Consider the following 24,885-nt stretch of genomic DNA (forward strand, 5'->3'; position numbering starts at 1 on the left):
TGCAAAGCTGTCTGATGGCCTTTCTGCAAAATAAAGTGAAGGAACTCAAGGTCTTTCATGACGATCTCTGACCACAGATGAACAGCTACTTTATTACAGCACAGATTGAGGTTGCACCTTAGTCCATATTCTGCCACTTTTGGATGCACACGGTTAACTTCACCAACAGTCCACTGTGTTTAACATAAGTGTCTGCCATCTTCACAGTATTTTAAAAGGGACAGCAGATTACAGTAGTTAAAAGCTTCACCTCCTTTCTGTTTAACTGCAGTGACTGAAAAAAATATAATCAGTTTTATCACAGGCTTCTTACTGCAATGATAGAGCTCATTGTTCAGGGAGAAGTGCCTCATTTAAAACACAGAAAAAACCCCGTTGTGCATAATAAATAGCCAAAATGTACCTGCTGTGCTGCTTCCCTCAGAAATAAAGTTATTTACTTTTCCCAAAATGTAATCTCTAGCTTCCTAATGACTTAGGTGTTTTTCCATTCTTCACTGACATGATGCTACTGATTTTATAGAACACATTCACAAAACCTGAGGATAATTGCATTGCATTCGCTTTTAGCAGAAATTGAATGCTTATCTCTATGCTTATGATATCTAGGAAACATTCCTTTTAAGCAAAAGAACCAACACTGGCTGACCAATATAAAGCGTTTACAGTCAGCTAAACAATCCTGACTCATGTGGCACTATTAAATTCAGGTGAGAGCAGTGACTTTTCTTTACATTAGGAATTGAGTATATTTTGTTCAGATTTTTAAAGGTATTTAGCTGCTTGTGATTCACACTGGCTGAGGCTGTATGGCCTTTTTAGTTTGAAAGTCTCAACTTAGAGCCAAATACTATGACTCAATCACTTCCAGACTTCTTGCATGCAGAGCATGGGTTCTCCTACTCCAGCCCATCCTTGTCACTATTCTCACATAATAGTCATAATGTGAAGCACACAGAGAGAACAACATTTAATGCACGGGCTTGAGTCCCATGTTATTCTCTGATAATAACACAAGTATAGGAGGCTAATGAGATTTTCTTCACTGCTTAAATACCTAAACCCTGCTTACAGGTATTCTGGCCCTCTCTCTCCACAAATGTCACTCTGGATACTGCAATACAGTTTTAGGTGCTGGTTTTAACTTCTACAGGGTACTTTCAGATGAAGATGACCAGTATGTTTTCAATATCAGCCAAGTCAGAGCAGTTGGAAAAATGACAAAACGTGGGGACTATGACTGTTTACCCTGTAGACATTTTTGCATTGACTGACATTTCTGATTTTAGAAAAGCAAAAAATTCTATCTTCCAGAGTATGTGAGTTTGACTAATTGTGCCCTATTCTAGTTAAAGTTCCTATTGCATACCTGGCTCATGGGGTTGCTAAAGCAACATTCCAGAAGTCACTCTCATTCCCTCTCATCAATTCTCCTTTGAGGAAAAATGTGGGTTTTGACATTTAAAGTTCTTTTTCCTTAATTATAGGTCTGTCTCTCATTGAAAAAGCCAAAGCAGCATCCTGGACTAGATGATCATTACAGGTCCCTTCCAACTGGACTATTCTAGTCTACTGCATTTTATATTTGGAATGCTTTAACTCATCCTTGCACTCATTTGTATGCTTCAGTTTCTGTTACTCTCTTGGCCCTAGTGTGAGCACAAGGCTTTAAGCAGGAGTATCCTCATAGCAGAACAAGTTACAAAGCCCAGTAAGCAACCAAAGTGTCAGTGACTGCAAAAAGCACAGTTCTAACATGGACAGGTTCATGTATTCAGGCAATATCTAAAAGAATTATTCTTACTCAGCTTTCTAACAATTTCTGCTCTGCAGTTAAGTGATGAGCCTTACTAATATCAACACATTTCCTCCCCACCTCTTTGACAGCCTTGGTTTTAAAGTCAATGTTAATCACTGCTCCCCGAACTCTCTTCCTCAGAATAGCTTTTTCTTTCCATTATCTTAGTTTAATATTTACTTTAGAGACTGCTGCCTAAATTGTCCCTGCTTATGGAATTCAGTGTCTCAGCTATCAAAGGACTGCCTTGAAACTGACTTTGGAGCCGCTAGTTTTCAAATGCTTTTAAAACTATTTTTATTAGCACTTCTCACTAACTGCACACTTCAAATATGAAAAATGTATTTATTTTGGTGTTAGGCCACACTCACCTAACTAGGTCAATATAATAACTGTGAAACCAGTAACTGATCAAGGCAGGCAAAGTCGTCGGGACAAAATTTAAAAATAACAGCACAATAGGTGCCAGAATTTGGTCAAAATAAACAGTGTCTATTACTTCAAGAAAACATTCTGTAATTCTATGAGTTATGTAATCAAAGTGCATGCAGTAGCTATGCTTTTTAATTAGAAAATGTGTACACAAAAGTATGTTCATTAATGAGAGTCTATATGAGTATTTTAGAGTTTGAATTCACAAAACAGCCTACCTCCTTTTTCATGGTTGATGTGGTGTATATAGATACTTTGGCCTCAGTACTCAGCTTTCAACTCAGTTATTTTACAAGAAAAAAGTACCTGTTTATACAATGACATATACCAGTAATAGTTTTAAATTATAACATTTTAAACACCTCACTTGATGTTATTTGGTTGGATTTATTCTGACTGATGGTATACACGCTGCAAGTCTTGCAGGGTTTTTACGCAAAATGAGATTTAGAGTATTATCTAGAATTTTCCTCCTCTATCATAAAAAACTCCTCACCACAGTACAACCTGATAAAAAGGAAGATGCTCTCAATTGCCCGCATTAGACACTGGTCCAATGGAGTTGGGGAAAATGAAAACAACATTGACTGCTATCAGTAGAGACAGGCATTGGGAATAAAAAAGATTTCTGTCTTAAAACTTAAACTGATATTGTGTGTATCTAACCACAAAATTTTAAATAAACTTCTAAAGCATTTAAAATTATTTCAAAGTAGCATTTCTCTGATTAATATTGGGAACACTATGCTTTGACATCCTAAAAGCTGAACTATAAGAAGGATTGCATTATTACATCTTTCTGTTGCATAAGGTCAATCTTGGAATAAAAACCTTTAAAAAAACCAAAACCACCATGTCTGGTTCATATAAATAAAGGTGTTTTTAAAACCTGTATTGACTTTTCCATGTTATTAAGCTTTTTAGATGAATCCAGTTGTTAAATGGTTGTTCTAGTAACTGGCCTGTCATCTGGAAACGTTCTTAGATTGTTTTTTTGACACAATGTCCCTGCAGAAAGTTGGGCAGTGTGACATAAAGAGCACAGGTTTGCCTATCACGTTGATTACTTGATGTAATAGTAAGCAAGCTTAAGTGAACTGTGTGTCTTCAATCTTTGCAATCACTTAGGGATGGGCACCAGAGGATACCATCCATCATCCATGGCCTGAAACATATGGTGCATCAGCAATCTTAGGCTGACCTAAATGATAGTAAAAGCTGCTACGCTGTTCACAATAAGAAATTGTTGTCCACTGAATTACAGGTTTGTGATTAGATTGCTAACATGGCCAACTTGATGTATAAGTGAAGTGTCCAGGAAAGATATTCCCTAGGATCCTTTGAAGATTAATTTATACCCTTGAAATGTGCACCAATCACAAAATGAAAAAATATGTCAAGATATTTTTCTTGTGAACAAAAAAGCACTGCAGTGGTAACAGCTATTAATTTATTTTTGGCAGTTTTAGCCAGCAGAATTCGATAAACAAGGTTCTTAAAGGTTTTTGGTTTGTTGCAACGCTTTTACTGCTTGACTCCTAAAAGCACTGAATACTACAACAATATCTCTTATAAGAGGGACAGCTCCCCCTCACATTCTACTCTAAAATCTCATACATAATTGTAAATATCATACAAAGACAGCTCAAAAAATACTGAAAATCTGTTTTGTATTATTATATTCCTAATGGATCTATAAATATAATGCAATATTAAGTATCTATTTTTAAGATAGAACATATACTGTAATATATCTGACCACTGATCCCAAAATTATCAATCTTGCTTCTCCATAAAGTAGATTATGCTTGTCGTGTTATTCATTCATCAATTTAGGAAAAATGCATCCACATCACACAGTTAAGGTTCATACTGCAATATCAACTTTGGTGGGATGGTGAGGCAGTGAGAAAAGCAGGGGTTATTATTCCAGAGTAGCCCTACCCCTTAAATCCTCTTTACTTAGTAGAACACAAGTGGTGAAAGGCACATTTCAAAAGACACAAAGAGCTAAAAAGAACACTGCCTTATAATATCTGTGAGCTATATTAGAGCATAACTAAAAAACAGCATACATTTGTGCTGACCATTCAAGACCCTTCACAAAAGCCATCTCACTCCAGGCTGAGGGATATAATTCCCTTATAAGCCATGGAACATTAGAGAAATTGTTTTGCAAATATGGCTGCTATGTACAATTATCACAAGAAGATTGGAAACAATGGTTCTCTCAGCCCTGTCCATCAGTCCGTTTTTTTTTTTTTTGTGATATGCCTTGCTGTCCCCTTACACAAGGTAGATCTGCTTGCTACGCCTGTTAGACTGATGCTTTAACTAGCATACTTCCACTGACGTAAGTCTTTAACCACATACAAGTCCTATTTTAAAACGTTCCCAATCACATAACTAAACCATTAAATTTCATTGCAGATAAGCATAGGTTTACACTCCTGATATTTTTTTGCTATTCCTTAATATAACCTATTGCCAGCAGTGTAATTCATATAATATACCATATATCATACTTGACATGGATAACAACGGTCACTAGTGAGAGGGACTCATTTTGAACCTTACAAGAGGCACATACTAATTAAATAACTAATTCTTTCCTGTCGACTGAGGATGACCTTAATCTGCTGAGATTATCTGGGGCACACCTAGTTGAAAGATCTTCCTAGTTTCTATCAAAATGCTACTCTATCCTGAAAACACAAATTAAAACCAGTGTCTGCTTAACTTCCATAACAATAAAAAAATAGATTGTCTGTTCAGTCAAGACAAAGATTTATGTTAATTGTCAGCATTAAACTATCCAGTCTGGCGATATGCAAAACCTTGACAGCACTCCATTTCCAAAAGAAACAGAAAATTTAGCAATAAAACATTATCAGTACATCAAACCGAACAGGTGTCCTTTACTTATGTCAGATATATTTCGTTTGTTTCTTTTTAAATTTACTTCTGGAGCTTAAGGAAAGAAGGAAAGGAAAAAGGAAATCTAAACCCTGCTACAAGTGTGGTAGAGAAGAAAAGAATACACGGACCAGCTATTAATTATCCTACAGAAAATATCTCCTGGATTCAGGTTCCTACTTCACCCTCTTCACTAGGCCATGTGAGCATCTTCTAGTAGTGCAGCAGGTGATGTGACTAACATCCATCATATGAAAACTATACAGACACCTTGTCTTTAGGGAATTAGTGATAGGTATCTGAAGTGTGACACAAGTTGAATTTTTCTGCTGATACACTTTGAATTTGAGAAAAAATTTCCTCTGATGTACTGGAAAGGTTTTTGTATTCATTAACATTTGAATTGGCATCTTTATTAGCAAGTACACTTGAAGAATTAAAATGTAATACTGAAGCAATATAGGGTGCTTGGTAGATCTAACTTTGGGCCTTACCATACAGCATATACTGAAACACTAAATACGAACCAGGCATGAGACTAGAAAATACTTGTGCTGATTAGTTCTAGGTACCATCCAAATAGGAAATACTATTTCTGTTAATAACATTTATCTGCTTTGAAACAACACTGCGCTCATCTTTATATAAAAAGCAAAATGGATTCTGGTTTACGTGAGACACATGAAATGAAAACTGTACATTTGCATGTACTAAGTATTTGCATGTAAATATATACAGGTGTATTCACATGTAAAATGTACTGCGACTTCTAAAAATATGTGAAGGTGCAGAAGTACATACAGAGATGAACACATTCTCCATGCTGAAATTTAACAGGTCTGTTGATATACGTGCTACACAGTGATGTATATATGTGTACCTCCAACTGGCACAATATCTTCTTGATAAGCTTGATAGGCAGGAAAGGCTTCTTTTGAGTTATTTCCAATTTTTGTTTGCTGAGGTGGATGTCTTGCTCTCTTATTATTAGAGACAAGCACTGTTCAGTTGTTTTTCTCTGCTGGGTGAATGTTAGCTAGACTCTACAAAGACTTGTATAAATAAAGTAGTTCTACCTTTCCATGTGTTTTTCACAAAATACATAAAAGGAAAATCTCCACTTTACTGAAAACTATTAGCAGTGCTTTGAAGTAATTTCCTTCTGCAAGGTTTTGTTATAATTATTGTGCTACTGTTTAGTTCAATGTTTGAGTTGACTTAATTTTATAATTTCCTTTCATAAGTTAGGGGAGTCAGATATTCTAAAATTCAAGGACAGGAACATTTCAAATACAGTTATAGACTAAGTTCAGGAACCATTTCTGTATCAATATATTCTGAAAGATTCAAAAATATAAGATTCAAAATTGGGAGGTATGTAGTCACTTGCTTCACATATCCTAAAAAAAATTTAAATAAATGCTATTCCGATCACATAAGAGAAGACTAACCGATGCATAGGAAAAATTGTTAACTGCACACTACAGATTGGTCTGGCTTCCCAACAGGCCAAGACAATCCAAACCATAGTTTGTCTTGTCTTTACTGCAATCAAAACCTCTCAGCAAGATTTTATTCCCTGCAATAAGCAAAACCTAGGCAACACAGTCCAAAGGAAAAAAACACTGCCAAACTCTTGCAAACCTTTTTCAAGCAGAGCAGCCGTAAAGCCACATAATACAGAGAATACAAAAATTCTTCTACCTGGGGATCATCCCTGTTATCTATCCTTTTCCAAACCACTCCTTTCTCAGAAATGCATCCAGTTCTCCAATCCTTCTAGGGTAGGACCTATGTAAGTCTTTCCTGACCTTTGCATGCCCATAACATTGTACATGAACAACTAATAGCAAAGGAATTTTACAGGAAGAAATTAATAAAAGTAGGTTCAGGAGGCTGGAGATTACAGAGCATCAATACAGCCAAGAAAAAATATAGATGGAGTGTTATTATAAACATAAACAAGGTATTCTGATATTGTGTTGTTCTGCTCTATGGCTGTTGGCAGAGGACTAAGTTTCAGAACTAATAATGCAGTATACATAGAAGTACTCCCCGTCCCCCGCCCCCGCTTCTCATAAATCTCCAGCTTTGCAAGAATGATTAGCACAACAAATTCTAGAGGAAGTGTTGCACTTACAACTATAGTGTTCTGAGATTCCTTTCTTTGCTGTTTTATTCACAAGCTTTTATAGAAGCTGGGTGAGTGGAAAAAGGACAAATAAAGAGCGAAACAGGGAAACACCATTAAAGCCTGTAAGTTATTTAATGGATAGGAGAGAATCTGAGCAGTTAAAGATCCTGAGTATGCCAAGTTAAAATAGTAGAAGGACAAACTTCAAAATGTAACCTCAGCAGGGTAAAAAACAATAGGTTTTGTTCTCTCCCCCTTTTTGCATGAAATTAAGACTCATGATATACAGACACGGCTTGATGAAAATAAAGCATGATACACAAGAAATTAAAACATTACATTGTAACTTACACACTTATTTTCCATGGTATGTTTGCATCTCTTCCAGCTCTAAGGGAACGTCATGAGGCTTGACACACAGTTCCGTATACTAAATGGGACATAAAAAAGCAGGAGTCCACCTAACCTCTAAGGATTGAAAATTACATGCTATTAGAAAGTCTGAACACTGTGTTTGACTAAGAATGACAATATAGGCATGGAAATAGTCAGAATAAGGAAGCAAGATGTGACAAGGGGTGGCTCTTAAAAAAAAAAAAACAAACCCCAAAAAAAGCCAACAACCACCCCAAACAAAAACCCCCAGAACAACCCAGTAGGAGACAGAGGAGACTAGGCTTGCTCCAAAAAAGCTGGAGACACTGCTACTTGCAGTTCCTTCACTTGTTATTTTGAAGCTCCAACTCAGAACCAGCTTTCAAATCTTTGAAAGACTTGTATCGTACTCTTGCCTGTACCAAATGAACTTCTAACAATAGAAACTAAAAGTGAACCAATGATAATTTTATGTCTGTATTAACAGCCCCCCAAAATGGAGTGTTTACTTTTAAAGATCTAAATAGAAGGTATATTAGAGATTCTTTCCATTCAGTAAACACTGAAAAAATCAAATAGAAAAGAAAATTGTCCAAACTATATTACGCATTTGAAGTTAGAATACATGTCATGCTTACTGCCTCCTTGACCAGCTAATCCTATCCTTCCTAACGTTTTGGAGTCTGAGATGGCGCCTGTACAATTTGATTTTGTGTAAAAATACACACCAAATCTGATTTCTGCTACATTAAGGAGTTCTCTGGTAAAATATATGACGCATGGAATGAAATAAGCTGTAGTTCTAGAATGAGTCTTTAAGCTTACTTCCTTTAGTACTTCACCACTAATATTAAAGACTACTGTATCAAAATACGGTTTTAATTGGATATATAGGACATGATACAGTGGTATAGTTAAACCGCATGTTAGATGCTAAAATATAACATTGATTTGTATTCTTTTACTGGAAATATTTGTAATATGAAACTAGGATAGAATACACTCATTTTTAATGCATATTCAGTACAGAGGAAAGATACTGCTGTCACCAGCTTATAGTCAAAGTCCATTCATCAAACAAATGCTAGATTAATTGGTTTGCTGTTTCACAGACTAAAATGAAATTACAGATGAATCTAATTCTCATGAATAATGATGAAATGTTGATTATATATTCATTTCTTACACTGTTTATTGCTAATGCATGCATACACAAAATTGGCCTGCCAGAGAATTTTTGATAAAAACAGCCTGAAGTCAGTCTAATAGTTCAATGAATTTTATGCATGGACTTGTCCAAGAGCACAAAACTTCAGTTCCATCTAAAAAAATTTCTGTTCTTATTGGCTGAAGTGTTTGCACTAATAAGAACAGAGTAGGCAGAGACAGGAAATTTCTTTTTGCAGATAATTTTTAACATTCTTGTTTTCTTGGGAGAAGGAGGAAGTGGAAGATGGGAATGTAAATGTATGAAACAGCCTGGAAGTATCCAGGTGGAAGATGCAACATGTAACAGGAAAAGAGAGTTAAACTGGAAAAATGTGAGAGATGCCAGACAGGAAGATTTCTGAAGCCAAAAGTCAAACCAGTTGAAAAGTAACAACTGCAAGAAAATATGATCATAGTGTTTGGTTCAGATGTTGCTCTAAAACTAAAACTAAAGTCTGGAACTACTTCAAAGCACAGGGAGACTACATAGGGAGAGGGACAGTTTTGATCAATTCCATTTGTAATAATACATGTTTTAATCACAGATACTGTGAGGCTCAGAGGACATTTCAGTTGATACATTTTGGAGGATCCATGTATGAAAAGAATTCCTGAAGCGTAAAGATTTCTTCATGTCAACATCCTCACTCATTTTTACCAAAACCTATGCTTACCTCATGACAATGGTGGCCTGATGCAGATTTCAACTTGTATGAACAGGACTCTACTTTGACCTAACCAGATCAGGTCTCACTAGGTTTTGTAAATATAACTTTATATAAGATAGAAATGAAAAGAATTTATGGTGGGTTCATGCAAATGTAACGTCATCACTACTAAGTGCAATCTATTAGTCCTGTTGCACTTACTTTTTGGCCAGTGGAAAGAAACTCTAGAGACATACTCTAGATCTTCATATGCCAAACTGAAGATACTTAATCTCAATACCCTTGAAAAATTGAACTAGTCCGAGAAGGCGGCAGCAGGTTGGTTCCTCTACAGCAATAAAATCTTTAAACAGCCTACGTAGGGTAAATTACCTTAGGTTCCTTCAAATATCTGTGTGTAAAAGAATCAGTAAAATTTGTGAGTTTAACAAATAGGTTATAACAACTAACACAAATCCTTCAATTGCTTTCCTTCAGGATATCTGTCACAATGGAAGATGTTTCTTATTGTCTTTGGTTTTCTTCCAGACAACTGAATTGTCTTTTATTCCTTCATGTGATTTGAATGTGCTAAAAAAGGAGAATTTTTCTCCTACGCTTTTCAAAACCCATGCTGCTGGGATATGTGGATTCTTAGCTGCTTGTGCATTTAATGATCTCCTTTCTCAATTTCTTTCAATCCAAAATCATGCATGCTATCAAAATTTCCTCATTTTCTAGTTCAAACTAATCTCAATAACCTTTATCATACCAGAAATGGGATGAAATTCTACTCTTGATTTTCTTTTTTAATCAGCAACCAATTTCTTGGTTATGATTTCCATTGGAAAACTGGTAACCTTTTGCGCATGCCCACATTGCCATGTTTCTAGTATAATTTTTTTCTTCTCCATTTTCCTAGACGTTTTTTTTTTACCTCCAGTTCCTTTTTCTCCCATTCTCCTCTTCTCTTTAGCCTTTTCTTCTTTTGTTTATCAGAAATCCTCCCATGCGTTCCTCCCCTTTCTACAACTAACTTAACCCCTCATTGTACTAGTCAATCCACATGAGAAAAGAGGTTATTTCCCAAGAGCTGCACTGACAGCTTTGATTTTTTGGTCATGTGCATTTCTAGGACTCCAGCATATTTAGTCTGGACACTTTTTTCCAGATTTTGCTTGATTATTTGATTCATGATGAATATGGAACCCAGCCACAGCAAGGCAAACAGTTGCAAATATTGAATACATTACATATGTCACAAGTCCAAATCCAAACTCGAAACTAGCACAGTAAGGGAAATATAAGAATATGAGGACAGATGTGTATTTATCTGAATGTAAAACGTTAAGTCAGAAATTGATTCTTCAGACATTGTTCAAGTTTTCTGGGCAGGTACTATTTCACTAGAACACAACCACTACAAATTACATTGATGTCGTTACAGTAAATAAGTGAAACAATGCATTTTACACCCCTAAAAGTTATTTCCCCAGCAATCAGGCAACCACGGACAAGTTTTCAGTGAAATCCTGTGTAATCTTTGTCATATCAATGGTACAAATAGACTAATGCTCAGAGCCAGGGTTGTCTTTCGGGTCTTTTTTGTTTGTTAAAATACAGAGTCAGAATGTATATTTGGACTGATATGAAAAGGCAGCAAGTCATAACAAGATGACAATATGAAAGAAAATATCAGAGACAGAACAACCCTTCTCCTTATCTGCACTTGACAAAACATTAAGACTTTGCATGCAGGCAAGAAGATTCATTTGCTATGCAGAAAGACACTGTCACAGAATGACCTCCTAAGAGTTGACATAAAGTTGTCTGCAACCAGACAGATTTCTGGAACTCAGACAACAGAAGTGTTTGAAACCCTCTGCTGCAGGTCACTACACGCTTCTAGTGAACAGAAGCTGTTATAGCCCGCCTTTCATTGATTTACCATTACTGAACGGATTCCTTCTTTTAACGAAACATATTGTTATATTCTAGATAAGTCTTTGACAATTCTTCACACTAACCTATGGAATTCAATTGCCACCATTAATTTCACTCTGGTATTTATCAGCAGAAGCTTTTTTCCTGCAAGAAGCAATTTATTTCATTGAATAGTTTAAAGAGCTCCAAAACCACATACAGAAGATGAGGTTATAGCTAATAGTTTTCAAATATACTTAAAAGCTTGAATCATTAGCAGTTTCCTAAACTAGGAATTTTAAAGTGCAAGTCAGAATTTATTGCAAGGTAGCCTTAGTGGTGCGATTTTTCACAGTTAAGTTTTTCAAAAATCTAAAGGCAGTTAAACTAATAACCCATATTTAAGAATAAAGCCTGTACTTTATGCTTTCCTTTCACTTTTCCAGTTTTTGGCATTCCTGGAATATAACATACATCAGTGCCTCAATATAATATCTGAGCATGAACATCTTAAACATTTATCCTCACAATTTTCTTAAAAGGTAAATAAATCCAGTTCTTCACATTTTACAAAAAATTGAGGCACACAATTCCAGGAGAACTCATATACTATAATGCTGTTTCAGATGAGATAGTCTGAAACTATCTGATTGTCTTCCTGTGCATTAGAAGAAATAGGCATCCAAGGATGGGACATATGAAACTGCTTCTGTGCAGTAGCTAGAAGGAGATCACAGTCCTACACACAACATACACCTGGAGGTTAGGGAATCTCATTTCTAACTCTAATCCTTGCAAATATTTTGATATTTCTATGAAAAGTGAAACAATTTCTGTAGCTGACTTGGAGAGAACTCACTGCAGAATGCCTTGCAGATAAGCAATGAATTACTGTTGAGGAAGATAGGGATTCAAATCAACTACAGGAGGGACTATGCAATTTCCTGTATACAATCACTGGGCTATGGAATGAGAACAGTGGTATTACCACCATTTTTCCTCCGATCAAAGAAGCTTTGCACATGGCTGGGTATGGACTAGGTACGTACGTCCTAAGATCAAATACTACAAATGAAAAATGAATGAACACCAGCAAACTAGGTGGTTCTTAGTTTATGCAAGTAACAATGGATAAGTAGATTCTTAAGATTTTAAAATTGCTGCCTCTGACTCACATGGCAGTGGAAAAAAATACCACACTGACAACCTGTTAAACAGTACTATTAACCTGAGATTATCAGCAGTTAGGAAAAAGGCAAGAAGGGATAAAGTGCAATGTACTTTTTCCAAATCATGATGAATGTCAAAAAAATTAGGGAAAACCTCAGCCTCTGAAGAACTGAGGCAAAGCTTGCAGAAATCAATGGCAAGATTGCCATCAATATGTTTGGAACAGGTCCAAAATTATTATATTTGACACCAACAAAGAAATTGCAACTGTTTGCATTTGTATTTCGTTTTAGCAACAATGGGAGAATGCACTAGGACAGAACACTGTTAACCCTTCCTCTGGCATGCTTTTTTAATTCCTTATCTTTGTTTCTGGAAAAATATTTTATGAGCTTGTTTTTTTTTAATTTATTTTTAATTCAATTAACAAACAATTCTGTCAGTATGGAACCACAGAGAAAAATATGCATTTTAAATTATTCAGCAAGTGAAGCTGTTGCCTAAATGCTATCATCCTTAACCATGACGTATGGATGCAAGAGCTTCCTAAGGACTAAGGAGCATTCTGAAGATATTACTATATAATATACTATGAACTTTAAAAATAATAGAAACTGAAAGTCAAATCCTGAAAGTTCTGTTTTAAAGAAAACATTATTGACTTCAGTGGAAATTCGTTGAGTTTAACAAGGTTAAGCATCTCCAGAGCAAATTATTAATTCCAATTCAACAAAAATGCAATAAATACAATGATGATGGCAGCCAAGATTCAGATACTTTTACTTTGTGTAGAATTGCACGATCCCAGTCTTGAATTATGACTTAAAAAACTGAAACAATATTTAACCTTTACCTTGATGTCACACAAGATGACAGCTACTGTATAACCCATAAATACAGAGTATTTAATAAGATATAAGATGACATACCTATCAGATGTATGACTAAAATCAGACATAATTACTTGTCTTAGTAATTACACTGGTCATGGACTTACCCCTGGATGGATTTTTAATAATTTCTGCATATCATTACATGCCACAGATAGGTTTACTCCTTAACATATTAGAAATCACAAAAAAATTATTCAATTCTGAATAAACCCATCGAGTTTGGCAGTGCCTATTAGAAAACCATACAAATCAAAACAAGAATATTTGGGCTATTTACATACTGTGATAAATAATGCAACACGCTAAACCATGAATGGAAATGAGAACAAAAAGAAAGCTAATATATTAAATACTCATAGTGTAACATCTCTTTCCCAGCCTTCCTGTATGTTTTCAGCCTATTCCGGAATATGTTAGATTGATAAACACCATCATCTCAAAAAATCCACTCTGCTTTACAGGATATATTTATGTAGTTCAGATCACGAAGTATGAAAAAAGTTCTAGCCAGTATAAATACATATGTATACTGTGCTCATCCTAGCAAAGCAATTTTCTAGTTGTTTGTTGAATATTCTTTAAATAAGAGGGTTAAGAACAAAATGATGGTAAAAATATTTTACTAGATATACAAACAACCAAATCTCTGATATAACTCCCCTGAATTCAAAACGTGTGTGAGCCTTAATACTTAATTAAACAATTGACTACTAAACTCTTATAATCATTCCAGCACTCTTTACATAACAATTGCTTTTTCATCTAGAGTATAAGGTTTTGAAACAAACCCGAAGACCAAAACACATCTGGTGTTTGCAGCTATCTGCATATGAAACTTCCAGTTAGTTCCACTTTTGTTGTAACCCACGTCAAAATACCACATTGAAATACACCTTGAAAATTCAGGAAATGTGAAATAAAATCCATATATGAACTTTACAGCTGGGGGTGTTTTAGTTACAATGCATCTTCTCCCAAGCCACATAAAAATAAAGTGATTCAAAGCAATCTTCAGCATAAGCAAAGCATAAATTCCTATATGACAACTAGTCAAAGTGTTTGAATTTCACGATATTCCAACAGTCCAAATTAGAGAGAAACCATTTTGTTTCATGGTCTGAAGCAAGTATCACTGATCGTTTTTAGCATCCTGGAACAAGGAGATTGGTAAGAAATTTTCATGACAGACACACACACTCAATGAGATTATAAATTAGTTTCCCAAGAGAAGACTTGCTAATAAGATTGGATATAAAATTTAGGTCACAAAGTTAAGACTCAGCTAATGGGCTTAAAAAAAAAAAAAAAAAAGAGTGTAACTTCATAACATAAATTTAGGTTCAATCTTTTTTACCATAAACGTTAGCACCATTGTAAAGTTGCAAAGAGTAAGCTTCTTGTAAAATGAAATGATCTAATTGTAAAATATATTTGATATCTCCTTGTAGGCAAGTTATTTCTAAAAGAAAAAATTTCTGTATTACATTATGAAGTTATAAAATTTAAGCAATTTTTAGTACTGTAAAAAGTCTGATTTCATTGAAAAGATAAATTTGTAAAACTTCTTTTCAATATGATTTACTATTTCAAACACACTGCTTGCTTTATTTGCGAATGTATTTACAATACCAAAACTATCATACAAACCAAAGAAACTTTACCTCCTGTTCTTTAATATTCAGAGATGATGAGAGACTGTGGAAGTCCTTTAACTCCTTGACAATCATATGAAAAAACTCATACCCTGATAAGGTTAGAAATAGGCCATTTGGCTTGTCTCACATAGAAATAATGTATTACGAACTCATACTCCTAACTTGTTCTGAGTACTAAAGAAAGTTCTTCTAAAAAAATATACCAATAAATTCTCCACCTACATGGCAAAGAAACATTTTTATTGTATTGCAAATTCCTCTCCTCTGTCTTTGGCAGTGTCCACAACTTACCATTTCCATTCTCTACTATGGCCAATGGCTCTCCGCAGATTGCAGTCTTTCTCAAGGTATTCACAGTCCTTTGAACTTCTGCAAGCAGCACTGCTTGCATTGCCTCAATAATCTGTCATAAATGCAAATTATTATTGGATGATATCAGTACTTTAATTATTTACCTAAGCATTTGACAAATTTAAGTAACTACTACAAAAATTTAAGACTGTTCCAGTGAATGTCATTAGAAAGTCAACACAACAATAATTGTTCAGACAGTGATAATCATGTGTTTCTACACATGTATTGCAAAATAAATGTTAACTGGGGAGCAATAAAATGGTGCAAGTTGTGAATCAACGCTGCTTCACACTAATTAAACATTCATTTTCTTTAATCTCAAAACTAGAATCAGTCACCTACTGCATCCTTGATTTCAAGAGGTCATAACAATATACATTAGTAAAGCACAGTGATAACAGCTAGTAAGAAATACGTACATTTTTTTCTATTATGTGTGCAAAAATGCTTCATAGACTGAATAAGGACCTTGTATTTTTGACTTTTCTAGAATTTTTGGTGTCTAGTGTCTCTCTGAAAAGCTTAAAGAATGTCTTGTTATTAGTGATTATCCTCTATTCCTCTAGCTCAAATATGGTAATACTGTATTTTTTGTCTAACGCAAAGAGAAATACCATTCTTCAAACTCCTTTTATCCAAAAGGAATATCTGCTCGAATTATGAGCAGCCTATAAATGGCACTTGCAATAGCTGAGGCACCACATATGGGTGTTAAGACAATGCAGCATGGAGACTGCATGACAGAGTTATTACTTTCCTTCTCTTACTTTAGCAGAGAAGCCCCAGGAAAACTGAGAAAGTTTGAAGACCTAAGATGTTTATAAAACACACGAAGACCTTACACAATGGACCCAAACTTTTGCAATCCTTACTCAGTCTAAATTTCAGCATGGTGCACAATGGCAGCATGCATACCTTCTCTTCACTTGGTATTTCCTTCAGAAAAGAAATACAATTTTTCCCGCTTAGGAAGTTATTCATTCTCAAGTACAAGAATTTTCCTGAAAGACAGAGAATATCTAAAGTTTCCGGGACAGTGTACTCCAACTCAACTTAATATGAATTTAAATTGAATATGAAATTTTTAAGTTAAATATGTTTATATTATAAACATGTTATGTTTATATGATATATTATAAGCAATCCATTAAAATTATTTAAATTTAATATGAATTTAAGTTGATATGCAGGCTTCCTGAAACCGCCTAGAAGAGAGACAGTTTCATCTCGTTAATCAAGTACAGTGAATTTGTGGGCTGTCCTCAATCACATTTCTAGCTGCCCTTGTAAATTCAAATTGTTAAGCAAAACTAAGGCTGTAAGTGTCCTTTGTGACAAAATCCTTTATTGTAGTCAAGTATACCATAGTCAGGTCCACAGTGCGAAAGTTCACAGCAAGTGAACCCAGTCCTATGTGTTTTGCCATAGCACAAACCTTCATCTTGTTATAATAGCACTTTATTTTACAGGGGAAACTCAAGGCAGTTTCCAATTCCTCACATCCATACAACCCTGAGCTTTGGGGATTACAGATCCTGACTTCGCAGCAGATTCTTACAATATATCTAGAATAATTAAAAAAGAGAAGGAAACACAGACATGTTGTCATTGTCCTGGAAAAATTTTTGACCAAATAAAATTCTTTGAGGTACACAAAGGAATTGCACACATTATGTGTTTCTCATGGTGTTCTGATCTGCTAAGAACCTGTCACTAATCTGGATCAGATATTCGTTACCTGTACCATTGCTGTGTATGCCAGCCAGGCAGCATTTGTAACATGTAATTTCTTCTAACATCTTAAAACAAAATAAAAAACTGTAGCAAGTGCCACAACATATCGTAGAGGCACCTGTACGTCTCCGCATGCTACCTGTCTATCACTTTACTTAATCTGCATTTCCACAGTGCTCAGTGTGGTTTCACATATGTAGTTTTGTCCTCTCATGGCATCTTCCCCAAGAATTCATATATGTCATCTATCACCTCATCTATCATTATCACCAAGTTTAAAAATCTCCAGAAACTTTGCCTGTTTCTAACACAAAGAAATCTACATGAGCACCTTTAATTTCCTCTGATAGTTTCCACTTTACCTTTAACATCCTTCTACATTACATACACATTGGCTATCTTTTTGGCTACTACTATATGTGTTTGGTTTCTTTCCCTCATAATTGTAACTACTGTTGTAAATACTAGCTGCTTTTTAGTTGGGATTATGAAATACGACAGAAATTATGCTTCCATGCCTGAGAAAGTATAAATAGCATATGGCCAACTATAAGTATAGATATTGAGGAGTGAAAGGTAATTGTATGACTCTGCAGCAGCAATACTAGAGAACAGTTCAAAAAGAAAAGTGAACAAAAGTTGAAGCAAGCTGTACCGTTACATCTATATTAAGTTATTCTAGCTTTCTTTCTACACTTTATCAGTTACTTCCAAGGATTACTATTCTCTTCATAATGAGCAGGTCTATGGAGAAGAGTCAATCAACATCACTTCTGGTTATTGCTCAGGTACAGGGCTGAACCTTGCAGACACTGACTCTCGGATGCCCCCACACACAACAGTGTGCCGGTTTTGTCTGGGACAGAGTTAATTTTCTTCATAGTAGCTAGTATGGGGCTATGTTTTTGATTTGTGCTGAAAACAGTGTTGATAATACAGGGGTGTTTTAATTACTGCTGAGCAGAGCTTAGACAGAGTCAAGGCCTCTTCTGCTTCTCACACCATCCCACCAGCGAGTAGGCTGGGGTTGCACAAGAAGCTGGGAGGGGACACAGCTGATATCTGCTGACCAGAGGGTCAGCTGATTATGTGTTTCTCATGGTGTTCTGATCTGCTAAGAACCTGTCACTAATCTGGATCAGATATTCATTACCTGTACCATTGCTGTGTATGCCAGCCAGGCAGCATTTGTAACATGTAATTTCCTCTAACATCTTAAAACAAAATAAAAAACTGTAGCAAGTGCTATCCCCCACGATATGACATCATGCTCAGCAGAAAAAGCTGGGAGAAGGACGGGGGCAACATTCAGACTGATGTCATTTGTCTTCCCGAGTAACCATTATGCACAACGGAGCCCTGGAGATGGCTGAACACCTGTCTGCTCATGGGAAGTGGTGAATTAATTCCTTGTTTTGCTTTACTGGGCACAGTTTTTGCTTTACCTATTAAACTGTCTTTATCTCAACCCACAAGTTTTTTCAATTTTACACTTCTGATTCTCTCCCCCATCCCACCACAGGGGGAGTGCGCGAGCAGCTGTGTGGGGCTTAGTTGCCAGCTGGGTTTAAACCACGACACACAGTCACACCAGGGAGAAAAAAACCCACAGATCAAAACATCAGACTTGTATTAACCAGTCTGCTTACCTCTAATTCTGGATAGCAACTATCAGAGGAGTTGTCTAGACACTGATACTGAAGTCAAATGGCTTCAGGTAGGGTCAAATGCTGTAAAAACAAATGCATTCAGAGCTTGCTAGAGAAATTACTGTAAATTTGGGCATCAGTAAAGAAGGTACTAGCTTATCAGTAGTACTCTCTGCAATGGCCTTAACATGACGTGGTCTCTGCTTCGAAAGTAAATTCCTTTGTAATGTATCTCAGATTCATCCCACCTTATTTTAGAGATCAATGGAAATGAAGTAACTGAAGTGGAAAAAAAAAAAGCAACGGGTACGCTGCAAGAATCAATAGAAAGAGATGAGAAAGTCCCGAGATGATTCATTCCTCCTAAAAACCTCAGCAATCCCTCCACACTGTCTATCTTTTTCCACTGATGAAAGAGGGAGGCTAAAGCAAATACAGTACTCACGCAGATGATTATGTCAGAGATCTAAATATGGTATCAACAGTTTTCCTAAAGGGAGACTGTGCTAAGTAGCTAGCTGATAATAGAGGATACAAATTTTCTTACACGGAAAAGGAACAGTGCAACATCAGGATGTCAGTAGAGGACTTCCAAATCAGGACCTAAATGTTGTATGTTGGAGCTGTATAAACTGTATTTCTGATGATGCTCTTGAATTAATACATCCAAGTTCTAACAAGGTCTTCTTAGTTGGGACTACACAACAGGACCATTTCAAGGTTAGAGCTGACTCATGTCAGGTAGCTCAAAACTAGGAGGAACAGATGTATCACTCCTACTGATCACAGAGGCATTAGTAATGAATCTGATAAAGCTCAGTTATTTCTATACTGGTATGTCACACCACAGAGCCCTGATGCTGCCGTACATAACAAAAAAGCAAACTGCAGAAGCCACATAGACTGATGGGCACCCTGTGAGTATGACAGACTGACCATGTGTTGTCATATAACTAAAATTTTTGACCTTAGATGTTAAGACTGTACAGCGAATATTTTGTTAGTGGAACTACTGACCTATTAAAATTTCATGCAAAGCTCCCTGCCACGCTTAGTATTGCATTTCTTCACTGAGATTAGCATTGAAAACAGGAGGGCAGGTACAGAGACAGGGTCATTTACTCTGTTTTACAAATGTTGTCCAGCTCAGGGAATAAGACATTGTAGAAGGAAACTTACTTGGTCTATAACCATTTTGTGAAGAGATAAAGGACTTGAGACTTCAGGAAAGTCAACCTAACAAGAACTAACTTCACTCAGTGAGAGTTAAAAAGATCTTAGAGCAGGAAAAAAGGAAGCAAATTACTTCCTACTATATTCTTCCTCTTGAAGTACCAGAATACACGTATAGGGAGAAGGCTTCAACATCTGCCATTTGAAGACTAAAAGGAAGGAGCTAGGAAGAGCAAGGAAATAATTATCAAACAAAATCCTTCTGGTGGAACAAAAAATATCCTTATATCTACTAGAGCCAACAACAGGCAAAACATTTTGATTGCACCACAGTTTGACTATTCTGATAAATTTTTTTAAAATTTTATTTTAATCTTCATCTTTTCAGCCAAAAAGGTTCCATAGAGCTGCAATAATATAGTAATAGAAAAAAAATTATAATATACCCAAATACCTATCACAGATACAACTGAAGAACACGTTGTTTCTCATATAGAGTAAGGATAATTAAGGACAGAAATGCAACCAGTGTTTCCTCATATGAAATATTTCAGGGCAAGCTTTTTTTTTTTTTAAATATCTGAGTAGATGAGCACACTTAAGTGATTTCTGGGCAGGATGGGAGTGTGGCAACAACAATCTATATTTTATCTGAAAGAACAGCAAAATGCATGATGATGACCTTTTCTTTAAAATCATCTGGGGAAAAAAACCCTAGAAAAATACTTAAAAAACAAACACATTTTTAAAATTTAAGACAGAAAAAGATCCCTCTCAGCCCTTCAACGTCAACAAGTCAGTAGCCTGACCCCTGATCAATCATTTGCAGCAGGTTTCTTGTTTGCACAGAATCTGTTACAGTACTGTAAGGAGATGAGGAATCAATAAATGGCAAGTCCTTTGGGTCATGGCTGTAAGTAACCACTACTGAAGGTAACAGAAGTTTTTAAAAGCAAGGTAACTAGTGATGTTTTGGGTAAATGTACATAAGTGCTTAATCAGGCTGCTCAGAATTAAGTTGGCCATAAATCTGTGTTTGTATAAAAAGAGGCTTAACAAAGCTACCCTACTATCAACAAAAACTATAATTTTGTATAAATCATAGGTTGCTGAATACACACACCTATTACCAACATCACAAATTATTTTGAATGTTAAAATTTTGCATAATTTTGGCTGCAAACAACCCAAAATCTGCACTACAAAGCAGGTTAACAAAGCTTATTGCAACTACAAAGCTGTGTCTGAATAATGCTAAAATTTGAGAAGCATTGATAGCACGGTATTTGCAGTACTTGACAATTTCAGTGTCTTAAATTTCAAGTCTTTTCAGACGAGAAAAGTGTGAGGCAGCTTATTCCAAGCCTTATCTTCCTGCACACTCACCTCCTGTGGTAGATAAGACCATTATCATTGTATAAACTGATCAGTCACTAAATTCATTGGAAAAATATGAATACATATATCACACATAATCGGCTATGCTACAAATACAAGTTTCATGGCCATACAACTCTACTCTATAAAGACTTTCAGTGTCTGATAATGTCAGCAAGAGATTATATGGATTTCACATGACAATTGCCTATTGAAACAGACCTATTGAAACAGGTCTGTATTCAACTTTTTAATTAAAAGCATTCAAAAAAGGAAAAAGTCTTACTGTAAGAGAAAGCGAGACAGTTTGTGAGTGGAGAAGAAAGCTGAAATAATAAGATGTGCAGACAGCAGGGACATAATAAACAACTGACAAGCTCAAGATAAAATGCCGAATTCGACTGAATGCGAGTATTTGCAGAAACCATTACTGTCTGTCTAATAGAACAGGGCACTATGACTGCAATACCCCTTCACACCTCAGCTCTGTAAAATATTCTTTGCACTTGAAATGCAGCACAGAGTTGCATTCAATTTTAAAAGTAACACGATAAAATAAACCTGTAACAGGCATTTCCCTTTCTGGAGTAAAATCCCTTGTGGTCATAGTATACTGCCTTGAGTTTCGTATTCCTGAACATTAACTCACTGAAGCAACCACACAACTTTATTTAAATGCATATTTCCAAAATAAAAAAATAGTCTCTGGATTTCACTGTTCAGACTATTTCACAGTTACCTGTCAACTCTCACGAAACAGTAATTTATCTCTCAAGACATCAGATTCCTCACTAACAACAGGCATGAGCTTCATCTGACCCAGGAACCCATAACTTACTTTTCTAAGTCATTCTTAAGAGTGTTCTAGTAAGGAAGGATTTGGAATTAATTATTTATCCCTCTAAAAGGCATTTTCTACTTCTTCTATAATAATACATTGGTATATGACACTGCCCTTATTTTGGCCTTTATTTTCCTGAAACATGAAATGGCATTTGTAATGTAAGTTACATCTGGTTATTAGGGAACTGGCAACTAATTTTTATTTTTTTTAAATACATGCTATGAACAAGTCCACCTGGATTAAAGACTAGTAGGACAGTTACTTTCCCATACCTAAACATGTACGTTAAAGCAAAATAGTTTCATGAGTAGCATACTTCAACTGAAATAATGTGCTTTCCATAGATCTGAATGGCATGATTTATGTAATAATTTCACCATAACCTGTAACAATTATGTCGCATTTCAGATTCCAAATACCAAATTACAGCTGATGTTACTTAAGGATTACATTGCAACAACTGACACAGGCTCTTTTCTACCTTTATAGATTGGTCACTCCAACAACAAGCAAGTTTCAGCAATGAAGCACTCCAGAAGTCCAGGGAACGATATCTACTTTTACCTGGAAAACACATACATAATTTATGAACTGACAATATGCATAGAAGTACACAAATAAAAATATATTTACCTTTTTAAATTTTTCACCTCAGCGTACACCTGAAAAGATCTGAAAAAGTAATTTCTTAGAATATGCTTTCATCTGATGCAATAAACACAAAGTGTTCAAACAATATATTGTTTGAACATTTATTCTTATCCTAAATCAGATTAGTCTTTTTTTTTTCCCCCTTCTTTTTGTATTTTTAAACAAAGATCTGATATCCCAAAGAATAAGTTTTCATCATAATTTTCTAAAGATATTGAGAATACTTTCCAATTTGGATTACTTAACTATGGCTTTTACTACATAAATTCTAGAACTATTGGAATATGTGTTTCTTTACCTTTAAACCAGTAACGCAGTCTATGCAAAAATACATTCAATAACATTTTGTATAGTTACAGTTCTGCCCATTTTACTTTTCTGCTACAGGGCAACAATAATGGCGTGTGATCAAGCTGCCACATAGCCAGGGGCTCACCAGTTATGCTTGCAGTTAAGAAAGATGTTATATATACACAGATTTCCATGTGAGTTTTATTACTACCCATCCTGATTTTTCAGATTATTTCCAAAGCAAGGCAGTATGAACTGGCAGCTATGCTGGTTTATTCCACTTTTTCCTCATTTGGACTTCAGTAGACAAATGCGACATCTCAGCACTTTACTACAATGTTTGTTGCCAGACACACAAATTGGGGAAATTCGTTATACAATCCATTGAATCCACACAAGAATCTCTTATCACCAGTACCAAACAATTAAATTTCCTCTTCTGAAGATGTAAGTAGCAACTGTGTTTCAGTAACACCAAAGTTCACAAGCATCCTGATCACACAATGCATAGTCATTCGCTTAAATGTGGGATTACTGCAGCAAAGACTGAAGTTCAAAAAAATCATGTAAGTACCTGCATATTGTAAATTTAGTAGAGTATACTAGCATAGTCTGAATAGGAGCAGTACGCTATTCAGTAAATGACTGTATAAATTTAACTATGTCAGTACTTAATATAATATCTAAACATATGTACAAACATGCAGGTATGATCAAAATAATAATAAAGAAAAAGGAAAGAGGAAAAAAAGAAAACTAGAGCATTTAAATCTCACTTTACAGAAAGACAGGGTAAGAACAAATATTTTATCCCCTATCTCTCATAGCTGACATGGCATGTACCGTAATACAAAATGTAAAGGCTAATACTGAAATTTAAAAAGGGACGACAAAATGAAAGCGCCAGAACTGATCATACAAAGGCAAACCTCTCCTCCTCACATTTTAATTTGAATTGTATGTGATTTCAGGATGGGGACAAATTTCACTTTTTTCTTTTTTTCTGCCATTTTGCAAACTTTGGTGTGTCAAAGCTCAATGTTATTATTTCAAACCTTCCCCCTCAATTTACAACTAATTTCTTTCATACAAACCTACTGAGTTTGCAGTTGAGTACCCCCTGTGCAGAAATCCTGTGGGACAGAACCAGCTCCCCAAAATCATGGATGTGAGGCAAGACTCAAGCAATGCTGATTTGAATTAATGACATTTATCCTTCTTACTCACTCAAGAGCTAACCTGAGGCTACTGTGGACTAAACACAAAAGAGTCTTTCAGCAAGTGTCCCATTGATCAAGAATAGTACAGCCAGTATGGTACCTATCATCTAGCCTTGTCCTCTGATGCAGTACTTCAGTTTCGTGTCCAAGTACGCAAAAAAGCATTAAAGACTCCTGTTTTAATTTGGTTTTGTTCCCATCTCTTGCACACACACAAATGTGTACAGAAAGTCCAGAAACATCAGCAGAATCAAGATTTAATGTTGCCTATTCTGCTGTCCAGTGTGTCCTTGAAGCTAAAGGAACGGGTCATTCCTAAAATGTCTGTGAGATGTGCAAGTCTCTTAAGATTTTAATTTGCAAATCCAAACAATTATGCGAACTAGGAGATAGGGGATATGAGTTACATTACCTTAGAAGTTTTAGGTCACTCAGTAAAG

General features: G+C 35.6%; 1 protein-coding gene across 1 annotated transcript in view; it reads right to left on the minus strand.

Moving 5' to 3' along the window:
* The window catches only part of WDR72 (WD repeat domain 72), a gene marked incomplete at both ends in the record, with an annotated part of 113,392 nt that overhangs the window by 25,909 nt on the left and 62,598 nt on the right, over positions 1-24,885 (minus strand). The window contains 2 exons of the mRNA XM_082005251.1: positions 15,444-15,555; positions 22,765-22,847. Of these exons, the coding sequence (XP_081861377.1) occupies positions 15,444-15,555; positions 22,765-22,847 (195 nt within the window). The remainder of the gene's footprint in view (positions 1-15,443; positions 15,556-22,764; positions 22,848-24,885) is intronic.

Source organism: Phaethon aethereus (assembly GCF_964289735.1).
Source record: "Phaethon aethereus genome assembly, chromosome: 12".
In the NCBI taxonomy this organism is placed as follows: Eukaryota; Metazoa; Chordata; class Aves; order Phaethontiformes; family Phaethontidae; genus Phaethon; species Phaethon aethereus.